Consider the following 13,760-nt stretch of genomic DNA (forward strand, 5'->3'; position numbering starts at 1 on the left):
TTTTAAGTTAAATTTATACTCAGTTTTTTTCATCTTTTTATGCAGAATCCTAACTCTTTTGCAAATTGAATTAATTATTTAGGATACTAAATTCATTTCTTTGAAAAACAAATTTACGCTTTTGCAAATCAAATTCACCTCATGAAAATCAAATTCTTGAACTTTTTGGTAATTCACATTTTAAATATAAAAGCTAATCCTTTTTTATTGTTTCGATAGAAAACGAAGAGGATATTTTTGGGAGGCTTCTACATTCTTCATTGGTTAGTTTAAAACGCTTATATCTTGAGACTTACATAATGTAGGTATTCAGCCTTAAGAAAAAAAAATAAATAAATGAGTATCAGTTCCTATACTTATTAAGTAAATTGATCGATGAATTCAAACATTTGATTTCTTAAAGATGAATTTGATTTGCAAAACAGAGAATTTCGTTTGTGAAGGTACCTATATGAGTTAAGTTTGTAGTTTGGTCGAATTAGTTTGGTTCTGTTAGGAAACTCTAATTTTGCTTTAATTTTTGTTTAATATGTAAATCTTTCGTTCTAAGCTCTAAGTTCAACTTTGAATGCATTTTTTTGAAAAATTACAATTACAGGGCAAGATTAAAATAAAAAATCAATGTCAAAATGTACTAACTTTTTTCAGGTGAAGCAATAAGGGTTTTTAAAAATGTCACAAAAACTGCATTTATTGAAAAACCGTAAAAATTTGGGATGAACAAGCTACCAAATTCTGAGAGCCCCTAACTTGATCTTGCAGGAAACTGCGTTTGGATCATTACTTTTGGGGCAATTGCATTTCTAAGAATTTATATTTAAACGATCATGCTAAAAAGCTATAAGCTTTTAGACGCAATAGAGTTTTATAGATTTTCAGTTTTTTTCCTGCTCATCAGTCCCATTTATAAGTTTAGTAGGTTAAGTTTGCTTCCACTAGAAAAATATCTTATATGGCTATGTCAAGGAGATCTAATAAGCACACTAATTGATGTGCTAAATTGTTTTATGTTGAATATGTCAACATTATTTCTTTTATATACTTCAAACGATATATTTAAGTTGTCTTCAGAATAATTTAAGCGTTGATAACATCACGTAAGATTGATATTTTAGCTAGAATGAGATATCGATATAAGTTTGTCGTTTAACGATCTCAGAAAGGACTAAAGCTTTAGTAACTGAACTGTCCTGACCGAATGCGAGGCTAATGAATTTTTTTCTTCATTCTTGCACTTTGAACAAGATAATTGTTTAATTTTTGAATTAACAAATACTTACTATAAGTGATGTAGTTTAAATATTCATTGATTTTTTTTTTTTTTCAATGTAAAAGATTTTACACATAAAACACTCCATATGTTTATACAAAGTACCTTTACCGTGCAAAAAAAACCTATTTAAATTTAACGTGGCAGCCGTCACTCACCCGGTAGCACAGTGGTTGTGCCAGTAATTTTTATTTCCAAGTTTGTCTCGTATAGGTTATCGTTTCTTTTGGTTTTATTTTTTCATTGTTTACTTAAACATTGCTGTGCGTTCTTAAAGAACCAGTTAATATTTATTATCCTTAAATCACAAATATTTTTAAACTTATCTTAAGCACTTTTGACAGTGTTTAAGATAATGTAAGTGTATATCTTCCATTCTTATCTAAAAGTCAAAGGATATAGAAGGTAGGGTACCGCACATCTCCTCCTCCCCCATTATTCAACCCTCCAAAAAATTATTTTGTAAATTTTTAACTTAAAAGGTTGACTTTATAGCAACATCATCATCAACATAATTTCTCCTTCTCTCCCCCAAGGATATTCATTTTTTCCCCGTGCAAACTCAAATCCTGTTGAGAATATGATAATTTCTTAATTACAATTTATTTCCCAACCCGTTTTCATTGAATTTTTTTTTTCTGTTGTGTAGAATAATAAACGAACAACAAGAAGGTGGTAGTAGCAGCACATGCGGTTATCAAAAACGCATGTAGCTACTAGCTATACCTGCGTGTGTTGTCTTTTGGGTGGAGAACTCATTGAGTTTGCCGCCATTTTGGCGACAGAAGTCTCCTCATCGTCACTGACTAAATTTTCAAAATGCCACCAGCAGTTTATTATACTAATAATAAACACTCGAGATTATTTTGGAAAATAACAGAACACATTATGGTGCTATGGTTGGTGGTATATGTAGTAGGGTTGTTTCATTTAAGAGGGAAGGGGATCTTAATTTGCTACTTAGGATGAGCTTCTACTATCTTATTCCATTCAATTTTGTCTGCAAAGGTAAAGAACATTAGAAGCTAAGTACTTGTATATTCTTGTTGTTGTTTGGAATAGATAAAACAGTAGAGGAGTTAGCGTAACTCTATTGGAGTTTAAATTAGTATTCGAACGAAACGTTGAAAAGCAGTGAGATGTATTTTAAAAAAAGGAAAAAGGTTCTAGGTGAAGGACCATAAATATGGAGAGTTTCTGATACTGAACGAACAGAGATTTTGAAATCTCGGAGAAGTCAAAACCAATAATTTCTTTGAAAAAATGCTGGCCTTAAGGAAACAAAAGACGTGACTGCAAACTGGTATAATGTTCATCTCTTCCACCTTTAAATAATAAAAAATATAAATTTGTGGCACGAAGAACCCTTAAGGAACAAGTTTTGGTCTCTTATTTAGGTGTAGTTTTTTTTGGAAAAGTAGTATTAAATTTTCTCCCAACTCCAAACGGCTACGGTGACAATGATACTCTTGGCGAATTTTTTAATTTCTCAAACAAGAAAAATATGTCCATGTGTTAGCTTCTGGAGACTGATCGATCGCACTAACAATTGCATTTGGGGGTATTACACCTTCTTTTCTTGTCGAGGAGATCACGAATTTCTGGTATATTTGAGTTTTTGAAGGTTAAGTCCAGTTGCTACAGCTTTGACTTGTTTTTCCAATTGTTAAATCACTGTTTTCTTTCTTACGCTAAACTCAAGGCCCGAATGCAGCATAAACCATCTTATATTTGTTTGCGTTCTGCCTCTATATCGAGGAATCGACAAACCTCAAAAAGTATAACTTTTAATAAAATAGTTTCTTATCTTAGCCATATTTATGTAATGAAGCTCTCTTTAATTCTTGCGGAATGTGCATTTTACTTGCTGTTCGTCGGTCTTTTTGTCAATTTCTTTGTGTATTCGATTTATGTAGATTTACATCATTTAAAGTTACATTAGAACACTTGTCAATGTATTGAAGAATACTTTTGGACGTTCCCATATATCAAAATTTCTGTAGTTAAAATAATAACAGCAAACTCTTTCAAGTCGGATTTTCTGATATAAACTAAGCAGAATCGCTAGGTGCCAGCATTTTGATCCCAAAAAAAGTCTAAAACTCTAAAAACTAACGTTTTTTCACAAGCAGATGTTTAGAAAAGGCACTTTGATATTAGTTCTTCCAAATCAAACAAATCCCTTTTCACAGTTTCCACTCATTACAAAAACCGAATGCAACCAATTTAATTAGTTTTTGTTTTGTTTAAAGTGAATCGCAATTCTTGCACAGATTATATCTAAATGAAGAAAAATGACGTATGAAATTCATCACTGACCGACCACCATCCCTCGGACTATTAACATTAATAAAACAGGAAGTTTCGTGGTTTAAATTGGTTTTTTAAAAGCTTCCTACCTTTTCATAGTCCTTTCTTCTTTCACAAATTGAATGATACAACAACTGCTCTTGAAAAAGGATCCACGATTCTCTTTATGGTTACCCTCCGAAGGGCCTTCAACTATAGGCCCTTTTGCATAATCCCTTCCCGTAAATGAGAAAATGTATATAAGAGAAACGAAAGAAGAATACAACATAGCAACAACAACAAAAAAAAATAAACTCCATTTAGGATATAAATAAAACCACCATCACTACGTACAGCTAGGGAGGGATTTGAGAAAATAAAAAAAAAAATAAAAAAAACGTTTTATCGGTCCCGAGAAAACAAATCTACCTACTAAGCGCTTCTCTGAAGAGGTTCATCAAGCACAGGGAGAGAGCGCACATAGTGGCTTTACTTCTTGAGTTTAGTTCACAAAATTCTACTGCCACTTGGAATGAAATTAAAATTCTTTGAAAAGTAATTAAATATTTATGAAAATATGTGCTTAGTTAATTGACATCGTATTTCGAGTGATGGTAGATCTTGAGTGCCAAAGAGAAAAAGGGTTAAACGTTGGTACTATACCCATTGACATCATATATAGTTTAGGTATATCGCCTTGAAATCGCTCGGCATAAATTTCTTAATCCAAAAGTGTACCTATAATATTAAAATTGTATGTGCGCCTCTTAACAAGCTAAATCCTTTTGGACAATTAAGCATTTAATAGCCAGGTTTTAACGTGTATACGACGAGTATAGTAGTCTCTTGTCGTGCGGTGCCGGTGTGGTGGTCGGAGTGATAAATATCCTCAAAGAATAAGGATGAAAATGAGTTTCATTAGTGTTCTAATAAAGTGAATGAAATTCAAGGACTACATATTGAAGTTGTAGGTATGTGAATGTGGAAGAGTGGTGTTGTGTCCTTACAACAGTACTATGGTAAAAATGTGTGTCAATTTTTGTTCTTTGGATGATTTTTTTTTTCTTGCAGAATTAGTTGAATAGAAAAGATAAATATACAAATATCTTAACGTAATTCTATAATTGAAATTCTTAAGATTAAAGGGTGATGACATGGTATAATACTGAGGGAAATGTGACATTACACAAAAAAAAAATATATCAACTGAAAACAACGGTGGCTGAAGAAAAGATATTTGAAAATTATTATCAATTGTCATACATAATTATAATTTTACTATTTAAATCCAAATTTTAATTTTTTGACAAAAGTTTTTGAGTAAAAGATATTTTGGTTGAACTCGAAATGATTTCAACAATATTGAAATCGGGTATTCGTTTGTAAAGTGACATTTATTGGCTACAATACTTATTACTTAAATGAAGTTTCTGAGGCTTGGTTTGAAAAAGAAAATATGGCTTTTAGTTTTGACTTTGTTTTTACGAATACATTACTTGATATTTTTTTTTTTTTTTTTTTTTTTTTTTTTTTCACTTCAGATTCTTTGATGTAGTCAGCTTAGAGCAAGCTGTATACTACTATCAGAGGGTTCATCATTAGTGCATGTGTTAGTAGTTAGTAGGACAAAAACAATTAAATACTATCCACATGCACAATTTACAATTAATATTAGCTAAAAATGATATACTAACATATTTACAATTTAAAAATCTAATTAAAACATTAACTGACAATCACGTCTGTGGAGCACTGGTTCGAAATAAATTTTTTAATTTCATCTTGCTCATATTAAAGTCAATATCGTTTAAATTATAAAGTTTGCTCATTCGGTTAAGAGGCTCGTTTATACCATAGTTTGTTCTATGAAAGTCAATATGTAAGAGTTCAAATCTTCGTAGGTGGTGAGATCCTCCCGGATAGTTAAAGCCAAGGCAACCTAATAAGTCAGGAGCGTCAAGTTGGCCATTAATTAATTGATGAAAGAATATAATATCGTTATTGACACGCCTTTGTTGCAAAGTTTGCATGTTTAAAAGTTGAATCCGCTGATCGTAAGGTGGTAAGTTGTAAGGATCTGTCCAAGTTAGACCCTTCAGAGCAAAGCGTATGAAATTATGTTGGATTGATTCTATACGATTCTTATGAACCTCATAAAAAGGACTCCATACTTGGGAAGCGTACTCGAGGTGGGGTCGAACGTAGCAGTTGTATAAAGAAAGTGTGACAAATGGATCGTCAAACTCCTTTGCCCAGCGTTTTACAAATCCAAGCATTGAGCTCGCTTTGTTTACTATGAAATTAATGTGTTCTTTTGATATTAATTAATATCAAGTTATTATAACAATGAAACACGATGATAGAAAATGTACAAAAGTGGCAAGTTTATCTATCTGTCTGTCTATCATCTCAACGATTTTTATATAAAAATAAAATTTTGATAAAATATGTATGAATGAAAAAAAAAACTTAAAAACGATTTTTTTTTTAACAAAATTTTGGAAAAAAGGGAAATGTTGAATAATATATTTTTAAAAATGCTTTAAAAAAAACCTGTTTTTAAAATTTTTTGGTTCTTGTGGAAAAATGTTGTTTAATTTTTGAATAACAAAAATGTCTCTTTAAGTCGTTTTAACATCTAACAAATTTTTTGTACAATAATAAATTTTTGAGAAATTTTGTATTTTATTTAAAACAATGTGGAAAAATTTTCCCATTCTTATTTTTTTTTATCAAAATCATTAATTTTTCCATTTTGATAAAAAAAAACTTTAACTAACAAGCTTGAGCGAATCGCTTGTGGGGTTTGAGCTGTAGCTCGAGAAAGAGACAGACGGGAAAACTTTGATACATATAACGATTTTGAAAATAATTTTTATAAAAAAAATATCCTATAAAAGAAATCAAATACAATTTCGAATGGACATGTTTACTTCAGAAAGACTAAAGATGACTCTGAACACGTGAAATTTTTTGCTTAACATCAATGATCTCCTTTTGAAAAAACGCTTTTTATACTTAACCATACAGTTAAGTTTAATCCGGAATAATTTTTGCACGTAACTGTTAACCAAAAATACACGAGTATTCCTTGAGAAGCTCATACCTACAATTAGTTGTCAAAAACATGATGATGACGAAACAAAATGTACTCATCTTTCAACCTTCCTTATTGTAAAATGAGTTTCAGAACACGGAACTCAATATCTTTGGTATTTGGATGTGGCGGGGAAAATTATTTTTAGCAGAGTGCCACCTTATCTCTTTTGTGCGGGCAAAAACCAAGAAACAAAGCTTGCAGGATCTTGTTTTCGGTTACCGAAATTGTTTCGGGAAGCATTTCAACTTATACTATATTAGTACCCAAAAGGGAAGTACAAAAACAAGAATGAAAAAAAAAAAAAAAACATCTGATTAAAAGCTTAGCCCGTCCGGAGAGTTCATTGCGGCTGCCTCCGGCAGCCTAAGGAATTTAATACCAAAACAATGTGAGTCAGGAAAAGGCGAAATTCTATTGTCTGCCATAGCCAGCAAGCCTCCCCTCTATAACAGTAACCAACTGACTGACTTGCGACTGGTCGAAAGTGCTCCAAGGATACCATCAGAGGCCGGACGATTCCTTTTCCTATACATAGTGTGGTGCTTTTAATTTAAATTTAATTTGAGTGGAAATGGTAAATTGCTTTTTTACTTTTTGTTTATGGCAAGCTAAATTGGCAGTAGTGCCCGGATGCCGGAAAAGTAGCAAAACACCATACCCTCCCCCACTCACTCTATTGCTCTAAACAGAATATAGAGGGTGTTAGCTTGAAATGTGTATTATGCTTATACAATATTCACCGAGACGAACAGAGGAATAATGGAAGTAGATGATGTAGATTGTTTAGTTGTGATAGTGGCTTACCTGGAGTGGAGGTTTGTGCCCATAGAAGACGACGATATTCCCCCCGAAAAAGAGTGATAGAATTTGAAGGGACTTTGGACATGTACCACCATCGTGTAATGAATATTATTTTAAGTGGAAAAGTATACTTTTAATGAACTAAGGTATAAGTGGGATCATTGTTAAACAAATGCGTATAAAAAATAATAAAGTACACTGGAGTGTATATAAATTTTCTAGATTACTTTAGGAAGTGTTTCTTTAACTATTGTTTTTATAGCCGTAGATTTGACCAATGAAATATTAACATTCAGATTATATTCCTTAAGCTCAGATTATTATCTTATATAGTATTAGGATATGTTTGACCTTTAACTAGCTCGAAGAATGATATAAAATATTGTAAACTATGCTATCACTTATACCCAAGCATTTTTGAAGGAAGAAAATTAAATTTGACAGATTTCAAGTAAATTGTATAGAACCTACTGACTGTTAGCATATCCAAAACAAAATTTTTTGTCATGAGAGCGATATTAATTTAGACATCATTTCGTTTAAATGCCCACACAAACATACACATGAACCTAAATATTGTTAAATTTGCAATTCGTTTGTTGATTAAAAGCAATTTATGACAATATTTACTTCCTATGAACGATGAACCCACGCCCAGGTGTACCTAATGAGCATTATCTCCATATTTGACATTGAACGACAAGGCGATTTATCGAAAAATATCAATCATAACATTTTTAGGCCGTGATTTGATAATCACGGCCATAGATACTTTCTATCTGTAACTATAGCAATAGAGAAAAAGTAGCTTAAAATATACAACACACATATATCATATTGATGACAACACACCTATACCCACATAGAAAGCTATGACAACCACGAGAGTCAATTATGAAGAAGAATTCCTATAAGCCAATTAATACCGTTATCTGTAATACCTATACGTGAAGGATGTATAGATTTCTATATTTTCTAAATGTACCTACATAGATGATGATTTCATTTTCTGATAATATAGAGAAAGAGAGTGGCGAGAGATAGAAGGAAATTTATTTCGATATCAATTTTCTAAATGAGATTATTTTCGAAAATATTATGGATCTTAAAAGGTATGGTATCCACTCAAAGCCAAATGTAATGATGGCAATTTGAAGTCCTGGGTTTATATAATTTAATGGGAGCCAGATTAATAAAATTTAATCGGAAACATGTTGAAGAAAGATTTTTTTCCTTTAAATAAAATTGAATCTTTCAAACAAAGGTTGATAAAATATTTTATCAATTTAGGTTTAGATTTTCAATTGTTAATATAACAGTGATTTCATTAACTACACAAAAGATTTATCTTGCTATTAAACATTTTTTTAAAGAATTTTTATATTAAAGAACAAAAAAAGAACAAATTTAAAGTCCCTATTACTGACTCTCTAACAAAATATCGTATTTATGTAGGGACGTAGAATATTTTTCATATTTATGATCATATATGATTCATGGACGCTGAAAATACGGGGCAGAAAACTTCTATGTATCAAATGTTATTCATGGGACGTTAAGAAAATGCCTGTTTTTCTGATACAAAATTATGAACGTAGCTACTTTATTTTACCAGTTTGTATAGGGACAGTGAAGTTGTTAACGATACCTGTCATAAAACGGTTTTTTTTTTTTTAATCCGATTATCTCTGAAACTGCTTATTCGATTTAAGCGAAACTTTTTGTGCAGAAGCATTTATATAATATAATATTTATAAGAAATATAAACCAAAAATAAAATTTGGAAAAAAATAATTTTTGGATTTAAAAAAAAAATTTGAAAACGGGACATTGAATTTTTTTGAAATTTTGATTTTAGATGTTGATTAGTGATTTCTACAAAATGGCAAACCAATTTTATTTTAAAACTTTTTTTCCAAAAAATTTTATTTATAAAAAAATTAGTTTTTTAAAAAATGGCTCTAAGGATTTTGAAAATTTTTTTTCTAAAAATGCATCTTAATATATCAATCAAAACTGCATACTTGTTTTGGAGGACAATTTGATTTCAGATTTTATTTTATTTAAAAAAAAAGCGAATTTTATTTTTTTTTATTTATTTTTTTCTGTACCCATATAGTAGGTACCTACATTTTCAAAATTTCTATATAAAGATCAAGTTCGTGCGACCCAGTCGTGCATTTTATTTCTTACCGTAATGCTCTCTGAATAATTTAAGTTCTACACAGAACGCGTTTTTGCCTTTTGTTTTTTCCAAATAGAAATATGAACTAGATAGAAAAATTTATCTAGTTCATATTTCAGACTTTCAAAGAGAACACCTTTCATTAAATTGTGTGTTACCTTTCTCTAAATTTGTGTCACCCTGTGTTAAAAAATAAAAGTATATTGCTTTTACATTGAAAAACCTAAAAGCGGAAGCGAATCAGTTATTATGGAAATATCGACTTGACCTAAAAAACTTATTACAACCTTTCAATATTCCATATCCATAGGTTATAAATTTGTTTTTATGACAGATCTGTTTAAAAAACTTTGTCTAAAATGTTGTCCAAGTGTCTGGGGTTTCAAAAATAATATCTGTACGTAGATTCTAGGTACACATATCATTAAAACGATAAGTGTACAAATACCGCACGTATATTCCTAGGTACTAGGATAACGCTCTATTTATTTTCCACAAGAATTCTTTGTAAACGACAAAGACTATAAGTAAAGTATAGCGATGTACGCATATAGGTTTGGTTTGAATTATGAACACTTATAACAGGACCAGTATCCATCTGTCTATCTATATCTATTGAAATAGAGATGACAGATGAAACACTCTCTTCCAGAATGAGAGACAGAGTGTTAAGCTGTGAAAGTGTGAAGTTTGTACAAGCAGAATATATCGTCAAGAGCCACTTGAATATGCGATTGACAGACAGCTCCTTTAATTCAATATTTCTTTCATTTGCAGAATCGAAATCCTGTTCGCCAGATGAGTTTGCGTGTAAATCGGGTGAAGGCGAATGCATTCCACTTGCATGGATGTGTGACCAGAGTAAAGATTGTTCAGATGGATCCGATGAAGCGACTTGCAGTAAGGATGGTTTTTTTTATCTTCTTTGTTTTTTTTTTTTTTTTTGTTGTACTTTGCTCTACACAGCAATTTGTTTTCCAATGTTTTTTCAACCGCACACTCTTTTTATCTTCGAATTCTTTTTTATTTCTGTTTCTTTTCACTTGGTCTCTGTTTCTTTTTCTTTCGTTTTGTAGATGCTTTTGCACAAGATAATTTGTTTAAGTTTAAAAAACACACAAACAAAGCACTTTTTTATCTGTCTTGATTTAAAGTTTCCAAATGTTGTTGGTTTCGGTTTAAATTCGATACTTTATTTCTTGGGGTTTGGTCATTAAGTTTTTATATATTTTATTTATTTTTTTTTTTTTTTTTGTTTCAAAATGTTTATTTGTTTCCTTCACAGTTTTGTTATTCACAATTTTGTTCATTTATTATTCCATATTCGAAAATTTTGTATCTACTTTTAAAAATTCTGTTAATTTAATTAATTTCTATTTCTTTTTTATTACTGACAGAATTAGTGAACAGAATTTTAAGCTTTCGTTCAGAATACAAAATGTTTGTAATTTATTAGAATTATGAATTTACAAAGTTTAAACCTTTTTTGCACCTAGTTTATAGCTTTATCTGTGTAGAATTTATGTGTTGTAAGCTAATACCTAATAATATTTGACTTAAACTAGTCAATTCTGTTGGGATTATTGTTTGGAAATAATTGGTTGATGGTTTCATGTATAGAAAAATAAAATTGTTGTGTTACTAGGGTTGGTGTGGATGTCCAGAAGAGACTATCTCTCTATCAATATAATTTTATTTTAACTCACCTGCATTGTACATGGAAATTGAAATTTAATTCAAACTATTAAAATGTGTTATACTATGTGAATGAAACGATTTAGTGTAACAGGACCTGGTTTAGCAGGGTAATAATGAACGAATAATTGCATTTTGTCATGCGTTGTAAGACCTTAAAAAAGGATAAACATAATAATTTTTATTTTAATAAGCTGTCATTATTACTTATCATTCTTAGTATGAAAATTAATTTGATACGCTACATAAATATTTCAAAAGGGTAAAAAAATAAACTTTCACTTGTAGAAGAGTACCCGCAATCTAAGCACAAAATATTAATATAAAGGATATTTAAAAATATTTTAAAGATTAAAGAATTTAAATAAAATATATGAAACTCCATTAATTGGTGGCAACTGATGGAGTTTTTATTTTTCATTATGCTTTCTATTTCATCATTCATTGCCACCACAATATAAATTTAAAACATATAAATAAGAGTTCTTCAAAGAAAATACAACTTTTAAATGAATATCAGCTCCAAAGCTACGCAACTTGATTCTTTTATACTCAGAGGCAATTTTAGATGAAAAAAATTTTGATGTAAAAGTAAGTATTTATCAATATTTTGAATAAATATTTCAAAAAGTGACTCATTTTCCAAATGCTGATTTAACAAAAAAAACTTCAGCTTTTTTTTAAATTCCAAAATATTTTATTAAAAATATTATTTTTTATTTACATATTATATAAACATTATGTATACCTACCTATATGTGTGTTAAAACTTTTGTATACAAAAATTCGTTAAAATCAAACATCTACTTTGTAATCAAGTCAAAACGTTAAAAACCGTTCTTTGAAATGTACCGTAACGTAAATAAAGATTTTGAAAAAAAAAAAATTTTTTTTAAATCCAATGCTTAAAAAATGTGTATTCTTTCCAAAAAAACATAAAAAAAAAACAAAATTTCAGAATTCAATGAAAACCATGCGTTTACCCGTTTAGACAATGAAAATGTGAACAAATTAAAGTAAAAACACACAGACCGACATGTTTTTGACTCGAACAAGAAAATTGAAATTTAACAAAAGGGTTAAGTATTTAAAAGAAAGTTTCAAATTTTGCGCCAAATTTGGTGATTTTTGCCCGCCAAACGTGGATTTGTTATGTGATCAAAAACCTGGAGGTTAATAGTTTAGAAAAATATGATTCCTGCACAACCTGTTGAACAACTCAAGAGGTCAAAAGTCTGCTCAGTACATATCCTTGGAAATATCTATATCCGCAAGGAATATGAACTATGATGCTAAATGGTACAAGTATTAATTATAAATATTTGACGTATTTACAAGATCATTTAATTTATTATTTCTGCTTTTATTAACTTTTTTAATTTCAAACATCTAAAGAGAATTATAATAGATACAGCATACCCCACTAACAATTTTGCTTCTATAATGCTTTACGGAAGCAACAATTGCATCTGTAAAGCTTTATAGAACCAAAATTGTTTGTCGGGTACACATTATCAAAATGGGTCCCTATGGCGTATACGTAACCTTTTTTTTTTAGTTTATAAGTTTTAATAGTATCTATACAAAACTTCTGTGACATACGTAGGGTAGTACATAGTATAATCAAGAATATATCTTTTTTTTTAGCTACAAGTGGCAACACCTAACTCCACCAATAGGTACATAGGCACATCCAATCGAAATAGATATCGTTTGTAACTATATTAAGTCTGAAAAAAAAACTTTAAGCCTTTGGTGTTCGCCTGCTTTTCTAAATCTCTTGGTCACTATGTATCTGAAGAAATATTTATTTTTTCATGCGACGAAGACGACGCACATAGGAGTATTTGCAGTAAAAACCTGGTCATAAGTCGATTTTCTAAAAATCAAAATTGACACCAAAAAGTTTGGCAAAGTGGGTGCAAAATAAACATGTTTCAATATGCTGCTTTAATTTTTTTTGTTTTTCGATCGTGTCTTGTTAAAAAATTAGTTCAAAGTTAACTGTTACATAGACCTCATTTTTATTTGAATGCGAAGTATTTTGGTAAGTGTTATTCTATATGCGATATCGAAGTGTTGTGATAGAAATCTAAACAAATTTAAATGGAGAATTCTTCTTCAGTTATTTATTAACGATATTAATAAAGTTTTGAAAATGTTAGATGGTTTTTTCTATTTTAATTCGGGCTTAGAACTAGTATCTAAAAACTTGATATTTTTGGTAAGTTATTATTTGAACTTTAATGATTTTGTTTTAGTATACCCCATTTTTCTGCGATGAATTGAAACTTTTGAGTTAGTTTATATATTCTTTAACACAATGCAACAAAAATTGGGTGCTCTTAGGTGCTCTTTAGAGAATCGAGGGTCAATTAGTTTTTCACTTTCTGATAGAAAATACTCCTTACTTTATGCAA

The 13,760-nt window shown here is 30.1% G+C and overlaps 1 protein-coding gene across 8 annotated transcripts in view; it reads left to right on the forward strand.

Moving 5' to 3' along the window:
• LOC129915339 (very low-density lipoprotein receptor-like) overlaps positions 1–13,760 on the forward strand; it is a 174,366-nt gene that overhangs the window by 98,809 nt on the left and 61,797 nt on the right. For 6 of the 8 annotated variants that reach the window (XM_055994827.1, XM_055994833.1, XM_055994826.1 and 3 more), the window contains one exon: positions 10,423–10,545. The exons of the other annotated variants lie outside the window; for them this stretch is intronic. In XM_055994827.1, the coding sequence (XP_055850802.1) occupies positions 10,423–10,545 (123 nt within the window). The remainder of the gene's footprint in view (positions 1–10,422; positions 10,546–13,760) is intronic. 8 annotated transcript variants of the gene reach the window in all.

The sequence above is a fragment of the Episyrphus balteatus genome, chromosome 3 (assembly GCF_945859705.1).
Source record: "Episyrphus balteatus chromosome 3, idEpiBalt1.1, whole genome shotgun sequence".
NCBI classification, from domain to species: Eukaryota; Metazoa; Arthropoda; class Insecta; order Diptera; family Syrphidae; genus Episyrphus; species Episyrphus balteatus.